This window comes from Cryptotermes secundus, unplaced genomic scaffold (genome assembly GCF_002891405.2).
Source record: "Cryptotermes secundus unplaced genomic scaffold, Csec_1.0 scaffold39, whole genome shotgun sequence".
Classification (NCBI taxonomy): domain Eukaryota; kingdom Metazoa; phylum Arthropoda; class Insecta; order Blattodea; family Kalotermitidae; genus Cryptotermes; species Cryptotermes secundus.
The window spans coordinates 268,425-289,130 of record NW_019723904.1 but is presented as its reverse complement, the minus strand read 5'-3'; the positions used below and the strand labels follow the sequence as shown (position 1 = coordinate 289,130).

Below are 20,706 nucleotides of genomic sequence, written 5' to 3'. Positions count from 1 at the left end.
AATATTCGAGATCGGCTCAAGAAGGGAAATATTTGGCTTATTGGCGCTATCTTCATCGCGCCTGTTTTTAGCGCAAGTTTCCGTACAATTTCGGAACTTAACATTTGTACCTATATAGGTATGTGTTGTTATAGGAGTGTGAGACATTGAGTACAGAGTGGATCAGGGTAAGATGGTAGTAGGAGGTGGATGCATATTTTTTTTCTAGTTCGACAGAATGGTAACAGATGGCGACAAGAGACAGTTTATCGGTCCTTAGCATCAGTTCAAGGAGAAGTAAATCAGTGGAGCAATTGTGCTCCAGTACCTCGAGTTCTAGTGCAAAAAAGTACGTTGTCGCTGCAGTGTGCAAATCAATGAGCGTTGGAGCTGCCGTGGTCCGCCCTGATTGGATAGCGTTGGATTCAGTGTGGATGGCTCCCACAAGCCTGCTATCGTTAATTACATAGTGGAAACTCTTACATAAAAGGGGAACACATATTAAGGATTTTGGGAACAGGCCCAAGACGGAGGATGTTTCAGGTGACTTTCGGAAGTTGCGTAAGCAACCACATAACCTGTACTCTTCACCGAATATAATTATAATGATTGGAATATAGGAGGATGCGATGTTCTGCGCATGCAAGGGGGGCGAGAAGTTAGAAATGCATGGAGAATTTTTGTCGGAAAACCCGGAGGAACGAAACCAAGCGTAAAGGGTAGGCGAGATGGGAGGGTAATATTGAACCGGATCTGAAATAAATAAGGTTATACGGTTTTGCTCGATTAATTTTGCAGAGGATTGGAATCAGCGTCGGGCCCTTGTGGACAAGATAATAAATCTTCGGGTTCCGTAAGAAGGGGATTTTTTTTGAGCAAATATGCAGTCTGTCAGTTTCTCAAAAAGGACTTTGGGTCAATGAGTTAGGTTAGAAAGTTCGCATTATAATGAGGCCCTTTTGAAAGCGTCAGGTTAATTGCAAAGATTTTGCGTCCATATCGAATTTATGTTTTAGGGCATCGAATTTTGCACCGATCTTCGCTGTATTTGCGATAATAAATACTTGTACAATAATTATACAGGATTCTTAACTGCCAGAGTCCATGGTCAAAGTATTGCAAAACATGAGGGAAATAGAACACTTGTAAGTATAAATATACATACCTGGTCTCTTTTAGTCTTTATGTAGCCCCTTCGTAACAGCGCTTTAAGCTGATTCCAGGAAGAAGTCTCCTGTAGTCCATGGCGAGAACTTTTCTTTGATGGTTTTGGACCAGACATTGGCTCAACTGAAAATATAATCGACTTGTTCACAACACCAGAACTTTCGTTTTGTGGATGGCTGTGAACCAATCGGGACTTGGACCATAAATTTAGAGTACTTGGATACATTATGCTGCAACATTTAGGATACAGGGATTAAACACACAAGAAATCGAGAAAAACATGTAAAGGGGAACTCTTTGTTACTTGAAGAATGCCATCTTCTGGGATTTGGCGCTGCGTAGATATGGTGTAAACTGACCTTTCGGAGGAACGTATCGCCTCCATCTTCAGGATAGAAGAAATAATCCGCGAACGAGGTATCAGCGATACATTCTTCCTAAACATCGGTTTACACAATATCTACGCAGCGCCACATCCCAGAAGACGGCATTCTTCATAGTTACCGCTGTGAAAGCCTCAAATCTTACTTCGTTACTTATTATCGTTTATCATATACCGTAAATTGCAACACATTTAGGTGAGCTGTTTACCCCACGTGTTTCAACATCTACAACGTCATTTTCAGGGGAATCTGCTTTTTACTATGTTATAAACAAAACAGACGCCATTGAAGCTGACACTATATATGTCGAAACATGTCGGGTAGACAGCAGACCTAAATGTGCTGGAATTGATGGTATATTATAAGTGACAAATAAATAACATTACAGATTACAAAGGTATGCAAATCAACCTTAAAATAGGAATACTTATTATTTATAATTTTGTCACCATATTAAGGAATTAAAATTAAACAAGTTAATTTGGACGTGGAAGTTAATGTAACATAATGAAATCCTTATATTATATGCTGTTATAATAGATAACAGTTGTCACTTGCACGTTGAAATTTACCACCTTCTGAGTACAGGAAAATTTTAAATGCAGGCTGAGTGGACATAGATTTACTCAAATTAATGTTAAAAGACATAGTGCGGCATGTAGACCCCTTGCTAGGCAACGACTGCAAACGAAAAAATTGGAAAACGGCTGTCACTAGGCAACGGACCGTAAACATCAACAAAGGAATGATGATTTCTGTGCGGTTCATGCCTAGATTTTTTTATTGCAGGTGGGGTGGGACTAAGTCCCTTGTACTGCTGCCACTTCTGGCCTATTGTACCAGCCCCAGATGATAGGTGAGGGTGATTGTGAAGCAATTGGTGGAATGAAGATTGGCAGGGGAAACCGAAGTACTCGGAGAAAACGTGCCCCAGCGCCACTTTCTCCACCACAAATCCCACTTGACCAGATCCGGGATCGAACCCGGGCCGCCGTGGTGGAAAGCCAGCGACTGACCGCTTGAGCTATGGCGCGGCCTTGCATAGATATTACTTGTAGAGCAGTTAGTGAGAGTTATTAGGGCAGTGCACTACAGGGAAGTGAAGAGTTCGTTGGTGAGTTAGAGAACTGCAGTTCAGTCGGTGTGAGCTGTTGCTGTTTGAAGTTGGTAGCTGAAGAACGAGGATAGTTTGAGAGCTCAAAATAAGGGAATCGTCCGCCGTTGGAAGCCGTTACCAGACAACGACTAGTCAAGACAGCAGACTGAAAAGAATTAGTGCGTGCTGTAGTGAATTGCAGAACGTGAATTAGCGATAGCGCTATAGTTACTTGTTACAATCTGTAAGTCGTCAGTAAATCTAATTACCAATTGAAACACCGTCTGTAGTCAATCATACAAGTGGCAATACATAAATTAATTTATTCGTATATATTAAGAGTCTGGGTGTTCGTACCTGCTGTTCTGATATCTTTGACTTCCTCAGGTAACTGGAACCAAGTTTCACTGCGTCCGTTGTCCGTTCCTTCTACCATTCTGTCAATTTTTTCTTGCCCGTACTCCCCGCAAGCCAACTCGATGACTGTAACACCAGAACATTACCACGTTATGAACAGTATGCTCGTTTTCGGCAATATTTATCAGTCTGTGTTGCATGGACCCCACGACGTAATTTTCACCATTCCGCAAAGTCAACTTTGCGGTTGTATTACTGTAGCGTGTAGATCCTTTGCTGTGCAACGACGGCGAAATGGATGCTATACCGGGCCGTTTCTGGGCAACAACTCGCTAAACACGTTCCCGCAGCAACACACAGGAACGCAACAGTAGAAAAGTTGTGTTTTCTATGTTGTCCGTTATAAGCAAGGGAAAAGCTTGGAGCTTAGTCAGTTCTGTATGGGAGTCTGTGAAGAGAGGTCTTGAGCGCGTAAAGCTGAAGAATCTCCACTGTTAGAAGCCTTTGACAGGGAGCGGGTGGTGAAGACACAGCAGGCTGGAAAAGGTTTAACTGGTGCTGTGGTGATTTGTGAATTGTGGAGATTGGCGGTGGTGCTGTAATTGCTTGTAGTTGCGAGTCGTTTATATAAGTGGTCAGTAAATCCATTCCCAACCCAAACCCTGTCTGTAGTCACACACACTACGTGACCTTCCATTTTACCGCAGCTGAAATAATTACTGATTTATAGTTGGTTTTATTTTCATTTCATCGCATAACAATTTTATGTTGATCATTACTACTTTTTCTTGGGCAGTGCCTTATTAGGCAAGTCAGTCGCAAGTACTCCTCTCTCACCGCCGCGGTTGAGTGGGTAGCACCTCTGTTCCATATTACGGAGGTCTTGGGTTCAGATCTCAGCAAGGAGACGACCTATCCTGAGGTTTTCTTATTCTTCCGGTGAAATACTGGGAATATGTCTACGACCTCGTATTTACAGATTCTTCCTACTTAAATGGTCATTAGTCATTTTCTCATTCGATGCTGTAAAGTCTGTTCTACCGATATCATCGTTAAATGAACTGTAAATAAAAGAGCTTACTTTTATTCGCGTTGTAGTATAACGTGTAAAATTCTAACTTACCTTTATTTACAATTATTTATTCTCCATATATTTAATCTCAATTAATTGTATGACTAATTACTGCATATAAATGAATGATTTTCAAGGAACGCATCGCTTTCTCAAAAGAACGAAGAACTCTGAGATAGAATACAAATACTCTAGCCATAACAACCACTATCGCAACTATGCCTAATACTGGGAAGGATTGCTGTGATTATCTCTATTAGAGTCTTTCTGTTTTTTTTTTGACGTGACACATCCTTGTGATGACGTATAATTAGGTTTATGCAGGCCTAGTAACATCCACTGAACACGGCGTTGATAACAGAGGGTCAAGGATGTAAGCATTCTCTTAGTGAAACAGAAATTATTTTCGTAACAGATTATGGGTCACTAATTTGAACAGTTTTACCTGTGCAGTTGATGTTATACTCTTAAATTATGTGCATCAAGGACATTGCACAATTAGAGAAAGTGAGAGGAAAACTAAGAATTTCAAGTTATTTTGAATGTAAATTAATATCAAACGGTCCCTTTCTCTCGTGAACTTGTTTAGATAATAGATCTTTGACTTGTTGACTGTTAAGAATATAATCTGTGTGTACTTATTATCACTGTGCAAACTTCAATGGAAGAACAAAAGTATGAAGTATAGACAGACAGACTACAGCTTGTTTCCACATTCAAGAATTTGTTTAACAAAGGTAATACGAATACATTTTAAGATGAATGAATAGAATAACTGTCAGCGAATCTGAGCGAGCTCTGTTCGACCGTGTTTGGAAGAATGTTCTCGCAAATACCGAGAACATTGAGATAAGGAACTTATCTCTGACGTATCTTATTCGAATCTTGACCGGAAGTCGATTATTCTTGCCGATTCTTTTTTGTGCTATTACAACAGCTCTTTGTTAGCACAGTACATTGAAACAGTTTTGACTTTCAAAATCCATCCGTTTTCGTAACTTTGTCCTCTTCTCACGATCGGACAGCTGGTCAAGGCGTGCAAGGAATTCCCCATCGCAGTCATGTAACTGGGCGTCATAAACTGCTAGTCTTCTCACGTTGGAAGCAAGTTAGCAATCCAAGGATGTATAGGGCATACAGAACTAAGTAACTTCATGGAGCTGAGCTCGACTTGAGAAGTCGCCAGTAGTGTAGCTACTCGAGAACATCCCAGCATTTTATGGAACCCGAAGGATCATTACCGTGTTCACAAGAGCCATTCATTGGCTCCTATCCTGAGCCACATCAATCCAGACCGTACCATCCCACCGTATCTCTCTAAGATCCATTTTAATAATATCCACCCACCTAAGTCTTGCTTTTCCTAGTGGTCTCTTTCCTTCTGGCTTTCCCACCCATATACTACATGTACCTCGTCTCCCCCAAGCGTGCTACATGCCTTACCAGTCTCATCCTCCTCGACTTGATCATTCTAATTATACTTGGAGTAGAGTAAAAGTTATTAAGTTCCTCATTATACAGTTTTCTCCAACCTCCCATCATTTCATCTCCCTCAGGTTCAAATATTCTCCTCAGCACCCTGTTCTCAAACACCATCAGTCTGTGTTTCTCGCGTAATGTGAGAGACCAAGTCTCACACCCATACGGAACCACAACTGTCATGAGCGAACCTGCCCTATACATACTTCTTATTTTCCACGTACCAAATCTCATGTCTGTTTTCCTTAACTTAGATCGCTTATCCAAAGAATTCATCTAGGTCCGAAGTATTTGTGACGTTTAGTAACAAGCGTATTTTTCACGGTGAGGAGTTGTTAGCCTCACGGCCAACCCTCCAAGCTGGAGGACCATCCCTTGTCGGCTGTCCGTGACTGCTTACTCAATATATTCACAGCTATCCTGTCTATCTGGAGCCTATCTCCTCCATGCGCAACCTGAGGACACGCCATGGCGTGGTGACGGGGGCCCACCTATCATGGATAGAGCATATAGGGCTTCGGAATTTATAGGTAAGTAGAATAGCTCAGAACCGCTTATCTCACTGGGATGCTCGCTGATGCAATTAACTTCTGATATTGTGACACTGCAGTTGCCTTCGACGTCGCGCTGCTGTCTATTGTTAAGTAACGTGAGGCATTGCACACTGCATTCGCGTTTCGTCACTTCCTGTACCCGACAATGACGCCGGCATAACATAAAATGTTTCAGCCATCAGAATATTTCGTTTATGCGTCGAAACGTATAGTATGTATTTCGTGCCATTTGGTGTACTATTACGGCTGCTGGATTGGCGTCTTCAGCTGCTTTCAGAGATGTAAATAGCGGTTGAAAGCCGAGATAAGTGTCATGTTCGATAGCTCATTAATATCGTACATTTAGATATGTTTTATGACATATTTGGAATGTTACTTTGAACATTTTAATGAATACTCTGCCGATAACCGAAACGAGATCTTGTAGTTTACAGAGGGAGCAGTAGAATTTCGAAAGGCTCTTTTGGTTCATCAGTTAATAAAGAAATATGCCCCAGAACAGATGAATTGTACTCACCATAGTCTGCGGGGTTGTGGTACTTAGGACAGGGTAGTTCAAGCTGCGCAAGGTATGACACTAGTTGCCCTGCCGCTCCTTGGTACAAACACCGACCCTGAGACAGCACATACACGTGGTCGAACATTTGGAACAGGGAAGCGCTCGGCTGGTGGATTGTACAGATGATAGTGCGTCCTTGTCGAGCCAGGAGTCGAAGTAAGGACACGCACTGTGTGCACGACGAGCTGTCCAGACCTCTAAAACAATATGGCGTGTTTGCTTTAAGCACCAGAAGGAGGTTAATGCTTTAAGGCCCAGCGGTTGCTGCGTGTACCAACTGTCTTTAACATAATAAAACTTTACGTTCATACGGATTTCATTTTATATGTTCCGTGTGATTCTCACAGTTAACAGAGATCATTTCCTTAAACAGCGTTAACAGGTTCATCTTTGTAGCGGAGATATAATTTGTTTCCTGTGAGGTATGAAATGAATTTTATACATTACACAGAAATTTAATCTCAGAAAAAGTTAAATGGCTTTTGTTGTGCGTGCTACAGTCAAGTTGCCCCAAGTGCGACTGTTCTCGGCCTTATATATATCGTACAAAATTTCCTCACGTCGTTAAGGGAGATCTTGAAATAGCAATTTAAAGAATATTAGCTATATAGATTACTATGGGGTGCTGATAAGGATTTGGCTTTATAAAGAAAACAACAATCTAATGGACTGAAAAAGTTATTTACTCTACATATACCCCCTTGAGTTCCACACACTCATGACTTTGTTGTTCTAACTTCTTTAACCCATCCCCCACCCCCCCAAAAAATCTGTTGTGATGCAAACCACACGCCCATAGCTAATGTGGCCTCTTCAATGCTCGAAAACTTTCTTCCCTTGGCCTCTGGATCATATATATGGATCCAGGTTTCATCCATAGTTACGAGACCGTTCAAAAATGCCACACGATCCCTCCGAAATCGGTCCAAAATGATTTGTGAAGTAAGCACTCGATCACGCTTCTGAACAGCATTGAGACATTTGGGAACCCATTTGGCTGAGAGTTTTCTCATGTCTGAAATCTCGTGAATAATATAGCCTACTCTTTCTCGGGATATATGCCTGCTATCTTTCTAGCAGATATTCTTCGATCGTTCAGGATCATGGAATAAATGGCACCCATGTTTTCTGCAATTGTCACTTAAGTTGGACTCCCAGAATGTTCTTCGTCTTCAGTGCTCTAATGTCCTGTTCTAAACCTAGCAGTCCAGTTCTTCACTGTGGAGTAGAAAGGGCGCTTATCACTTAATGTAACCGACATATCATCATATTTTTTTGGCTGATTTCCCTTTTGGGAAAAGATATTTCATCACCGTTCGCTACTCTTTTGCAATGAAATCTCCGTTGTTTTGCGCCATTTTCACTTCAGATCGGCAAGGAACATTAAATAAGCAGGATACAATTATGAAATTTAAGTCAGACGTATACAAAACACTAAACTTTGATGTGATAAAAGTATTATTAGTATAAAAGTAGGTGAAATAAGAAAAGCCAAAGACTTATGAGCACCCCTACGTATGCTCAAATATCAGCTCTGACTTAAGTGAAACAACCATCGAGTTTACTCCATTTTATCTCAGTTTATAGGCAAAATACGCTTTCTTTCAAACATTTTTAAACACAGTGTACCAACCTCTACTGATGGAAACAGACGAATTTTATTTTTTAATTTGTTTTCCTTATAGGTATTAGAGATCATGATACATGATGAGTATATTTTAAACACCTTGTGTCAGATTGATAAGGTTACTACACGCCCTTCGAATATATATTCTGTAGGATTTGAGGGTTTCACAGCTGTGGTTATGGAGAGTTCTGTCTTCTCGGCGCATGTCTCAAGGACTGCAGGGTGTTATATCCCAGAAGGCAGAAATCTTCGTAAGCATTTTTTCTTTATACAGAATGACCCACAATTTCGTAAGAGTACCTCCGTATTATTGTATACTTTTTCAAAGATTCTTCGAGCCGGAGACCTACATGGTATATACACAATTTATATACATCTCTGTCGTACATCCTCGCATGTAGCTTACAGTACCGCTGACTTATGTGCTAATGGCCTCGTCAACCCGAAAAAAGAAAACATTTTCCATGGCAAAACACAGACTGACTTAACACTATAATGTTTCTCACTTTAGAAAAATAGCTTCGAACGTATTCAAAAACATTCGGTGAATAGTAGTTTATTTCTAAGTTCTGAGCAACACCTTTTCTCTTCAATTTTACTCTCTTTATAACATATACTTGACGCTGCCGACTGAATACCACTCTTGATTCCTATTCAGAAGACCTCGAGTTCAAGTCTCGGTTGATGATTTCTGCAGACTGTTATACATTAGGAAGCAGGAGCATCAGCAGAAGCTGCCGTTGATTCTTAACCAGTATTTGTTATGAAGAATGCCATCTTCTGGGATGTGGCGCTGTGTAGATCTTGTGAACCGACGTTTCGGAGGAACGTATCGCCACCGCTGCAGCCACCCGCTGCTCTGGTTCCTTGCTCGCGGATATATCTACCCTAAAGATGGAGGCGATGCGTTCCTCCGACACCTCGATTCACACAGGATCTACACGGCGCCACATCCCAGAATCTGAAAGGATAAGGTAAAGTGAAAAATCCACCTCATCGGGATTCGATCCCGCGATCTTCCTGCTTGTAGCATAGTGCCTCAACCAACTACGCGTGCCCCCAAGACACCGTAGTAACTATAAATAAATTACTTTTCTTTGTAAGAGCGAAAGGTGAAGTTGTGCCGTTTTGGCTAAGAACTAAACCCCGCAGCCGTAGGAGGAGTTGCAGGGAAAGCTCCACAGATACTTATTTCGGCACTGGATACCTGCTTTGGCTGCTGTACCCGTTCGAGAAAGAGTCCCGGTTGCCAGTTGGTGAGGAGGCTGGGTGATTCCCCCACTCGAACTGGACTTGGTAGCGAGAAGAATGTCTGCTCCTGTCGAACCCCGGTATTGCAGCCCTTATGGTCACTCTACTGACTGTCATATCCGGTCTTCATGCACCTATTTCTCTCGACTTCATTACATGTTCACCATATGAAATATTTCAAATAGAAATTCAGGACGTGTAGGTGTACAAATTATTCGTACGATATGTGTTTCTGAGAACCTATACTTAGCCGTTGGCTTCGTATGGAGTACGAACCATAACTAAATATTTGCGTACCATCTATGTAAGATTTGAGGTTTCCACGGCGGTGACTATGAAGACAGCGGTCTCCTGGGATGTGACGCCGTGCAGATATTGTGTTAACCGACGTTTCAGTGTAGGTATCGTGTTAACCTGCTCTGCTGGTTCTTAGTTTGCTGATTTTCTTCTTTTTTCTTCTACCCTGAAGATGGAGGCGATACGTTCCTCCGAAACGTCGGTTAACACAATATCTACACGGCACCACATCCCAGAAGATTGCTTTCTTCAATTAGCATCTGTTCAGTATTTTCGGATTAGCAAGATGTGGAGAAACGGTTGAAGGGTTTGTCAGTAACTCATTTCGTGGAATGATAGCGTGAAAGTTGTTCACAAACTTACGTAGTGGGCTCGTCCAAGAAGAAAATTAGAGGGTTGGTGATCAGTTCGAGAGCAATGGAGAGACGCTTCCTCTGACCTCCGGACAGTCTCCCCGTGCGAGTGTTTCCGTGTTCCGACAGTCGGAGTGTAGACAGAATCTCTTCGATCTGTAATGTTAAGCAACTATGAGACAGGTTTCCTTACATCGCTTCCTGCGAATCGAGCAATCAAAGGAAAAATTAGATTTTACATTATAATCAAATTTGGATCGTTTAAATTCGACCTTGTGAGCGATTCTTAACCTCTTGTTGCAGACTCTTATTTTAAGAGTATTGCCGTTATTGTCGCCTTCTCCAGTGTGTCTCCTGAAAACATCCTCGTTAAGATCGCTGATTCTTTTGTCCTAAAATATTCGACTACTTAAGTCTAAGTATTTCTGTTTTTCTTTCATCTTCTTGGGTATTTTTCGTTTTCATAGTTTATTCCTCGGTCTTATGCTTATAATTCTCGATTTTTTCATTTCCATTACATCATATTCCTTCTTTCCTTTGTTTTTTATAAATTTTCTTTCAAGCACTGTTTCGGACTATTACCACTACTAGAGAACACTACTCCTACTATTACAAAGATAAGAAACTCCGTGGTTTCAGTCCGCAAGCGAACTACATATACTACTACTAAACTACTACTACTACTACTACTACTACTTCTGCTACCACTGCTAACCTGCTGTTATTACCACTAAAACAAACCGACACTAATGTGATTATTTATAATAATAATACACCAAAATCTGAGCACGCGGTAGCGTAGTTGGTTGAGGCACTATGATACAAGCCGGAAGGTTGACGCTTTAAGTCNGAGTCCCGATGAGTGGATTTTTTCAATTGACCTAATCCTCCCAGCCGCACTATGGCCCTGGGTTCGACTCAGACTCTAACAGAAATAAGTACCAGGAATATTCTTGGGGGTAAAGGGCGGCCGACGCGTAAGGCTGACAACCTTACCGCCATCTGTGAGCCGATTGTCTAGATAATGTGGGACCCTCAACGTCTCGCAACCCTATGGGCCTTCACGGCCTCTTACAAGGATAGATTTACTTTACTTACTTTCATACATTAAAATCACAATTTTCTTTTTTGAATTACCAGAAACTGGGGAGAAGACAAAAATGTAACCATATCTACCTCATGCCACTTTTACACAGTTAATTTCTCTTTAATGCTCTCCACCTGCTTGTGGTTAGGTCTTTGTAAGATACCCAACAGGGCAAGTGTCTCGCACTCCTCCCCTGAGGATGGAAATAGATCCGGTTTCCGAAACTTTATGTTTTTAGCGTACCAGATTATGAACAAAGGCCAGGAACCCAGTAATCCTGAAAATTTATCTTGATCATCATATCAAAATACGATTTTAATCAAGAATACTCTTATCAGACGCTCAGAGCTGCAGGTGGCATAGAGATGGCTTTTATCTTTAAACAGTTTATTATTTTACCTTCGGATCCGAACCGTTATCATTTGGCTATTTTACGTCGTAATAATAAAGAAGTAAGAACATGCTACCCTATACATGGAAGTAGTACGTTCCTCCGAAACGTCGAAAGAATCTACAGAATACGCCGTTTCATACCCCCATAAGACAATACTCTTCATAATCAGAGCCGTGAGACCCTCAAACCTCACGCGTGTAATTGTATGTTCTTTCCTCAGAATAAGCGGCCACTCTTTACACTCTTAGATTTGTTGTCTATGCTCTGATCTCGAGTGCTAATGCTCTTTGGACGGATTGTCTTTGGATTTGAGATTTCAGAGCAGTAGACAAGAAGAGCAAATCTACCGGGTCACAATGCCATGAAGTTCTACCGAATTTTCCGATGAATACACGTATATGATGTAAGTTTTGAGGTTTTCACGGCGATGACTATGAAGAAAGTCGTCTTCTGGGTTTAGGCTCCGTGTATTCTTCGTTTTGGCCTACGTTTCGGAGGAACGTATCGCCTCCATCTTCAGAGCAGTTGAATGACTGCAGAGAGCAGTAGCTCTCTGCATTCCAAGCCATTCAACTGCTCTGAAGATGGAGGCGATACGTTCCTCCGAAACGTTGGCCAAAACGAAGAATACACGGCGCCTAAACGAAGAAGACGACTTTCTACACGTAAATGACGTCCAACTTCAGGGCCGGTACCATCTACTTACTGCTGGTTTCTTGCTTCGCTTACTATTTGATCCTGGAGATAAATGCAAAACTTGGCCTTAAATGTCGGGAAAGGGGGTATTTCTACCAAATTACACGCTGTTACTATACTCTTCAATTGTTTCCAGGGCATATCATTCCTCTAATTTCAGTATTGGTTCTATATAAGATTTACATCAATATTTGTAACATCAGAATCTTATTGCAAAGTTATATTATTAAGTAATTGCTAATTTTAGTCCGTGTCATGTTATGCTGGGTGTCCCAGGAGGAAAAGTCAGTATTCTGGTAGGTCATAGTATAGGTCATTCTAAGCAAAAAAAAAAGTATGTATTCTATTCCAAACGGTTTCCTAGGTAGAATTATTTCTTGATAAGATAAGAATTATTTCGTACTTTTTCTAATAGCAGTATTTATTGTTCAATTGTCGAAGTTCATACAGTTTATTTAGTATAATAATACATTTTCGAAAATTCCACCGTCAGCATCAATGCATTTTGCAACTTGAGTGAGGACACGGTGTATTGCTCGTCTGTACAGTGAAATAGCTCTGTCTCGGAAATTTTTCGGAATAAAACAAACATAGTGTGACATGGATGGCGCAACGGGAAGTAGGGGTCACGTGAACTCTGCGATGTGCGAGTGACGTCTTCAGTGGCAAAACACGTTAAAATATGTATATATATTTTTGCTTATAATGACCGTTCCTATGACCTCCCAGAATAGTGACATTTCTTTGTGGGACACCTGTATATTTACTTTTATCTATATTCACTTCTAGCCCAATATCGTTACTTGTTATAATCGTCGTCGTTTACCACTCCTAGCCCCGCGTGGGGCGCCACTTATTTATATAATCGCCTTTTAACACTCTTGGCCCAACGTTGCTGGTCGCCACTCCATCTATATAACCGCTGTTCGCTGCCCACCCTTGGGAGAGACTTCTTTCTAACCGTTCCCTCTCACCTCTTGATATGTCGAGTTTTAAGGTTGCTGCTGCGTCCTTCTTATCCACCTCTTTTTCCCCTTGTCTTTATTGTGATTGTGGGTCGTTTACGGGTTATGGGTTACAGTGAAGGATGGGCGCCAGTAAGCTTATTATAAAGGCTCACCATTTGGGAAGGAAAAGGGGGAATGAACCGACTTGTTTAGCATTAAGGCAATGAGATTCAGTCTCAGGTGTATGCAGGTCTCGCGTTAGCGGGAAGGCAGAGTGGCTAATGCTATGCAGTACACCACACTGGCTGAGGAGCGCTTTTAATAGTTCAGCCAATAACACTGATTCTCATGCTAGTTAGATTCTGACTTGAGAAATCTACTTAATATGACTGGCGATTGTTCTAGTAACACACTTAAAAATAATTTTACTTTTAACCTTAAACACTGAAACCAAATTTGGAATTACACTAATTTTTCGGCCTGATCCATGGCGAATTATTAAGCGACTTCTCCAGTATCACACTTCGAAATGAGTTTACTTTCAACTTAAACTTTTGAATCAAACTTGAAGTGACATTAATTTTTACGTCTGTCTTTTGAGAGTTATTCAGTGATTCCTTTGCTTTGAAGTAAGGAGACTTCACAGCTTCAGCTCAACCTCCAAGTTACTACCATACTTTTGGCTGATTGGAACAATTTGAATTTTGGGAGTTTACTTTAATTCTCACTGCTCCAATCACCTTGTTGTTTCAATGGACTCTCACCCTTGACCTAAAGCACTTTTTGGCAGTTACTTGAAAAATTATACCAGTAGCGTAGGTTGAGGGCCTTCCCACTTTTGACTTACGGGGTTCAAAACCTGTCAAGTGTAACTTTACCAAAGGATCCCGCCGGTCAAATTTCGAACTGAATTTCCAGGAAACCTCTGCGGGGTGATTCCTGCCTTGTCTTTGTAGCAGTGAAGCATGCCATATTCTTGAAACCTAGAATCGGGCTAAGTCACCATTGAATATTCCTTACTACATCCTAAGCGTAATTTTTTTTCCTTGGCACTACAACCCCAGTGGGCCTAGGCCTACCTCCATGAACTTCTCCGTTCACTTCGGTTTTTCTAGATCTTACACAATCGGTAGGAACCCTTGGGCGGGTGATCAGCTCGTCGCAAGGCCTCTACCTGTACACAAACACAGAAAAACGCACACACAAACTAAACATCCATGCCCTGAGTGGGATTCGAACCCACGATCCTGGCTTCCGAGCGAGCGAAGACAGTACATGCCTTAGACCGCTCGGCTACCGTGACCGGCTCTAAGAGTAATTACTACCATAAAAAATCTTAATTACAAATAAAGCTGGCGATGTCAGTGGTACGGCTTCATTGTTTGTAGGAGAATTATAATTTATGCTTTCAATATCAGCAACAGTTACAAGAAAGAAAAATACCTATGAATTCATAAAAGTAAAGGATAGTTGTGATTTTCCAGTGGGGTGGGACGAGGGAGAGACATTGTTCTATCCAAACTGTCTCAAGGCATGACAGCTTATGAATCTGATTAATGTGTGACGAAATGCCCCGAAAGAGCTATGCTGATCTCTAGGTTAAGTGCAAGTCTTTGACGCCGAAGCTCAGAAAATTTCTCCATTCTAGATTTAATCAGCATTCATTCAGACACCTGCAACATACTGTGCATGTGGACCACGAGGCAGCCCTTAATATAGTATTTATGTTGCAGTTCAGTATCTAAATATGACAGCTGACTGCTGCTGATATCGGTCCCAATGCATTAGTAATAAAATTATCTAGCATAAGAAGAGATAATTGCCTGCACAAAGGTCACTTCCTGCTTGACTTGTGGTCGTAAAACTTTCAAGGCTTATTCAAGAGCGCTCTAGTTTTTCGCAGTGTTGATTAAGAGGCCTAGAATAACAATAATTGTAATTATTCAGTGTTTTGTTACAATATTATTCGAAAGTTAATCACAAATTCAACCATGCAGTTTGAATAGTTTTTCAGTTATGTAATATTGTATTTGTAGCTGATCATTGCGTGATAGTTGGATACAAAAATGTTTGTTTCTCTGTGTACGTTTTTGTGTCAGAAGATTTTCCGTTAATATTAGAATTACAAGGAAGATCCTCCCCTCCCAAAGGGCATGTGCTCGCTCTCGTATACACATAGACACGCCCAGGCCAGGCCCTCAACGGAATCCTGCTTCAGAGTCATACAGCCTGGCGGTTTGCCACCGCCGTAGACAGTTGCTCGTGGCTGTTTAACAGTCGCAGTGAGGAACGCTGCATTAAACTCCAGTGAAAATATTATCTTCACAAATTTTATAATACGTATAATGAAATTCAGTAGGTTTAAATGGGAGGAACACGAGAATTTCGTAAGATGTTTGCTTAGGAAATCCGAATAGAGGAGATCGCTTGGAGGTGCTAGTGTCATGGGTGGCAGCATTGTATCAAAATTAATCTTCAAGAAACAGGATGTTAGAATGTGAATTTTAATCCATCTTGCTTAGAATAGAATTCATTGACGGACTCTCTGAACTTGGCAATTTAATGTCATGTGTGTGGAGGTACGCGTGACGAAAATAATGGGTTTGATTTTGGATGATTGGATTTATTGCCACTCCGTTTATAATCTCTCTTAATTACACTTAATACAGCGCTATCGCAGATTTACACAATTTAAAGTTCAACGTTGAAAAAGCACTAGGATTCTCAGTTTCCACTAGTCTCATAGCAACGGATCTCAACACAGAAACTATCACTTCAAATCGCCATGAAATCTTCTTGCCATTTCTTGTTCAATCACCCTTGAACCTCGGAAATCAACTAAAATCTCTTCTGTACCGCACTGCATCGCACTGTACTCCACTGCATCCTGCACTAATCTGAGCTACAACAGGTTTTCGTTATATAGGCTTCGCATGGACAACAGAGAAAACACAAGTCACATGACTCCTAGCCAACGAGTTCATTGGCGCGCTGACTGTTGCCTAGCAACGAGCTATAAAATTCGTTCACTGAGACATATCTTCCACTGTTGCACGTTGGAAGGTGTTTACCGAGCCGTTGTATAGAAACGCTTTCAGCACACCCGTTACAGTAATTTTAAGCTCTATAAGAGGCAGTGAATTCTTTGATTTGCTGAGCGACTGTTAGTTTTTCAAGAACTTTTCTCCGTGCAGAAAGGTGGTTAGGTTTTCACAGGTAGATTGTTATATTGCTGTCTTCTGCATTGTGAAGCACGTGCTGGTCATTAGGGCGGAAGTGAGTAGAGTTAGGATGTAGTTGGCTTATGTAAGGAAACTGGTTATCATTTGAAGAAAGCAGTCTTTTGGGATTTGGCACCGTGTATAAGTGGTGTTAACCGACGTTTCGGAGGAACGTATCGCCTCCATCTTCAGGGTAGAAGAAAATATAAGAATTCTGCAAGCGAAGTCTGCTTTTACCGGTTCTCACGGTCTCTTCGCTTGCAGAATTCTTATATTTTCTTCTACCCTGAAGATGGAGGCGATACGTTCCTCCGAAACGTCGGTTAACACCACTTATACACGGTGCCAAATCCCAAAAGACTGCTTTCGTCATAGTCACCGCCGTGAAAGCCTCAAATCTTACAAACTGGTTATCATTTATTCAAAATATCTTCGGGTGACGTTTTTAGTCCTTGTTAACTCTCAAGAATGCTGTTCTGATCATTATGTAACCGGCATGTATCACGTAAACTGGAAGGAATGCTATTATGCTGTATCATCTTGCTCTAGAAATGCGTTGTTGTGACAACTGTTCAAATGACAGTCGTTTCGAATTCTGAATATAATTTCAACATTCATTCACGCGAAATTAATTTAAATACAATAAATGTTCATAGGCCTAATGATGACGTCAGTCCCTCAGATAATGCGAGAGAAATGTGCAGCACATATTTAGTGGTAATGCAACAGCACTCTACAGGCCCAATACCACGATGCCAATATCAACAAAGCAGCCTTTGCAACAAATAACTTATGCAACATCACCGTCCACAATCCATCAGATACATAAACAGACTATCAACAACGCCCTGAACATACAATTAACAGAACCCCATCAACAACCAGCATCAAGAACCACACCTAAAATGAGCCAGAAAAAAAAGACACCTGGCAACAAATAAAAAAAAAATGAAAAGATCGACCCAAACCTCAGAAACAACAACGGCAGGAAATTCCTTTCCTATTAATATACAAAATACGAGTGGATACTGTGGCATGCCACCAGGAAGGCTGGACTGTAGAACATCCATTGCTGGTCAACGGCTAGCAATTCCTAGGCAACGAAACATAAACAGATCATTGCCTAAGAAAGTTCTTAAGCAACAGAGACCGACTCGTTGTGTTCCCACAGCAACGAAGTATCCAACAATATAAGGAGTCCGTTGTTAGGCAAGGCATCAGCGGGCACGCCTGACAACAATACATGATATCCGTTGCTGAGCAGAGATGAGTTTTCTGTTGGTGGTCCGTGTCGAGTTTATATAGGGAGCGGTGAACACATACCTCCACCATGACCCTGCGAGTAGTAGGCGGCGACGAAAAGGGAAGTCTCAAATCTGAGACAGTAAAATATTGTCGCGAGTTCCGCGGGACTCGGACCCCAGGAAGACTGCGCTGGCAAAGGCCAGCAGCGTATACAAAAGACAGACCCGTCCTCTCGAGAGAGAGGGCGCCCCGCAAAAACAAGACCGTAACTGTCAAACAGTAATAAATATCTGGTCATGAGCCCCAGATGAGGCTCGACACCAAGACTTACTGACTAGCTGAACGTCAGTCGCAATGTGACTTTGATTTGACTTGTTTGAGAGGATTCGTCAGGAATATTCGATAGAAGCCGTCGATATGGAAAAACATTCAACGAGCAATAAGGGAAGAGCCAAGAATAGTTAAGATTCAACGAGTGATAAGGGAAGAACCAACAACGAAGGCTCCACCGGGAATAGAGGTGCAAGAGTGTAGCCATTGAAGAGGGAACGTGAAAGGCGTTACTGAGTGTTGTTATAATTGTGAGTGTAAACAAATAATTGTTCAATAAACATTCGTCTAATCCTTAACCCATCGTTTCTTGTCGCGTTACCTAGGAAACACGCGACAATACGAAGAGCTCTTAACGGCTCTCAGACGAGGATATGCAAACAAACGAGATAAGTGAAACAGAAACATATATATTGTGGCGTGTCAAGAGAAAACCTCTTCTTCAGTCCTCCGACCGGCATCATTTCGGCGTCTTCTTTAGGGACCCCGTTTTGTGCTGCCTTCGGTTTCGTGTACACTGAGGTCGGCTTTTCATCTTCAAGACTTTGTCTCCGAATTTCCTTGGCAGGCCATTATCTCTTTTCGGCCATCCTTTAACTCAGACCGCATAGAGCGTATTTCGTCCAGATGTGCGTCCGTTCTTCTCTGGTTGGCCATCATTTGTTCTTGGCCAGCTAACAGACGTTCCATCATTTGTTATAGATCCATTTTTTTGTGTGGTGTGGCACTTGCGCTCTGGGTCCAGCAATCTGTTCCTAATCCGTGCCTAACCCACTTCTGACGCCAGTTGTCGTGTGTTTTCTAGGCAACGCGACAAGAAATTGTGTGGGTTCTCGGGTTTGAGCGAATACTTTTATTGGGCAGTCACTTTTACACTCACTCACAGTTATTCTTCAATGTTACAATTATTTGCACAGCTATCTTAGTGAAGCACCTTCTGCTCGGAGCTCAACTGTCCTTGGTCCCTTGTTGGATACGAAATCACTCCTGCTATAGTCGAATACAAACTCTGCTGGTCTCTGGCCAACGTTGGACTGTTATATACTTGCCCTCGGACTGAATATGGAATACCCTGTTGAAGGGTTAATTCCGCCCGCTGCTATGCAAATGCGCTTCAGACAATTCGTTGCTTGGATATATGAGAAAACTACTGCAGATAGAGAAGAGATTTACGTGTAATGATTGTAAGTTGTGCCACTGCCTTTCTTTTACATACCTAGAACCTAAACAAAACAACAAGAGCAACAGTCGAAGCCCCAAGAAAGAAAAACACATTGTACAGTGCACAAGATGTCAGTGCTACGGGCATAAAAACATATTGCGCAAGACCGTATACTTATGTTAAATGCGGAGGTGAACACAACACAACCTTGTACAAAAAGAATCCAAATACTCCAGCGAAGGGAACTACCCGGCCAATTACAATTACAATGATTGCATATTAGAAACCTTATGGGTTACACAGCTATGGGGTTACATAGAACCATCGAACACAAAAATAATTCTAAGATTCCAATCTAAAATCTTACCCTTAATAAGCAACGCACCTTGGTATGTCTCCAACTTTAGTCTCCACAATGATCTGCAAATCCCATTTGTCACAGAAGAAATACACAGATTGTAACACCCTACCATCAAAGCATACTCGGACACAATAACAGACTAGCTGTAGAAATTAGCAACCCACCAAATGTAAGAAGATTCAGGAGATAGTGGCAGTCTGACCCACCACAACCACAGATATAGAAAGCTAAAGCCAATATAATTCCGCAACAGGGCCTGTAAGATTATCATCAGTGGATGATTTCTCTATTCAAGACACCCACTTAGAGCAAATCTATTTATTACTCCATAAAATTGAGAGTAGATTGTAAATATGCAATTTATATATTAACAAATTTATTTAGTGCAGTTGACTTTCCATTCTGTAACCTTATACGGTCATTACCCCATGAATGGTTTGTTCCACGTCAGAAATAGGCTACGGGGTCAGTCCGTCAATTTTAAATAGCCGAAATAATTTATTATACTAACATTGGTTATTAATACTTGAAATATAATCAGTAAAAAATAAAACAGATAAACACTGACAAACGGGATAAACCAGTAGAATAACGTAACTGAAAGTATAAACTAAAAGAGAGCAGAGACATAGGAAGACCTTGGAAGAGATGGGATGAAAAAGTGAAATCAGAACAGGTTTGACTGCCTAGGCCATGAAGTGAACAAGAAAGCACCATACCATACCTTATTCTCGGCAGTACTGAATTGTCCGGTAACTTCACCACGATGTTTCACTGAATCGCAGATAACTGACGGACTGGCCTACGAATTGAACTACTGTACCTTATTAGAACAATGGTGGACTTTCTGGACTTACCCTTCGCTCTGCTTTTATTTAAAGCGATGTTTCGGAGACTGAGGATGGAGTAAGAGCTACAGTCTCCGAAACTTCGTTTTGAATAAAAAAACAACGATGGATAGTGTGGAAATATTTGTCGTAATAAACTATCGCCAAGAACTTTATTTGCCTTATTAGTACGCGACGCTAGTTACAGCGAGGCAGTTGCTGAAGTGGTTACGAGGAATGCCGCTGCGCTGTCTTCGGCCTG

The 20,706-nt window shown here is 41.4% G+C and overlaps 2 protein-coding genes across 2 annotated transcripts in view; one reads left to right on the top strand and one right to left on the bottom strand.

Annotated features, from left to right (window-relative positions):
* Positions 1 to 20,706, top strand: part of LOC111861910 (ATP-binding cassette sub-family G member 1) — a 233,759-nt gene that overhangs the window by 3,958 nt on the left and 209,095 nt on the right. The gene's annotated exons all lie outside the window — the stretch shown is intronic.
* The window catches only part of LOC111861911 (ATP-binding cassette sub-family G member 1), a 65,627-nt gene that overhangs the window by 16,183 nt on the left and 28,738 nt on the right, over positions 1 to 20,706 (bottom strand). The window contains exons 5-8 of the mRNA XM_023846870.2: positions 10,185 to 10,330; positions 6,605 to 6,843; positions 2,983 to 3,108; positions 1,145 to 1,269 (exon numbers count right to left, since the gene is read on the bottom strand). Coding sequence (XP_023702638.1) covers positions 1,145 to 1,269; positions 2,983 to 3,108; positions 6,605 to 6,843; positions 10,185 to 10,330 — 636 coding nt within the window. The remainder of the gene's footprint in view (positions 1 to 1,144; positions 1,270 to 2,982; positions 3,109 to 6,604; positions 6,844 to 10,184; positions 10,331 to 20,706) is intronic.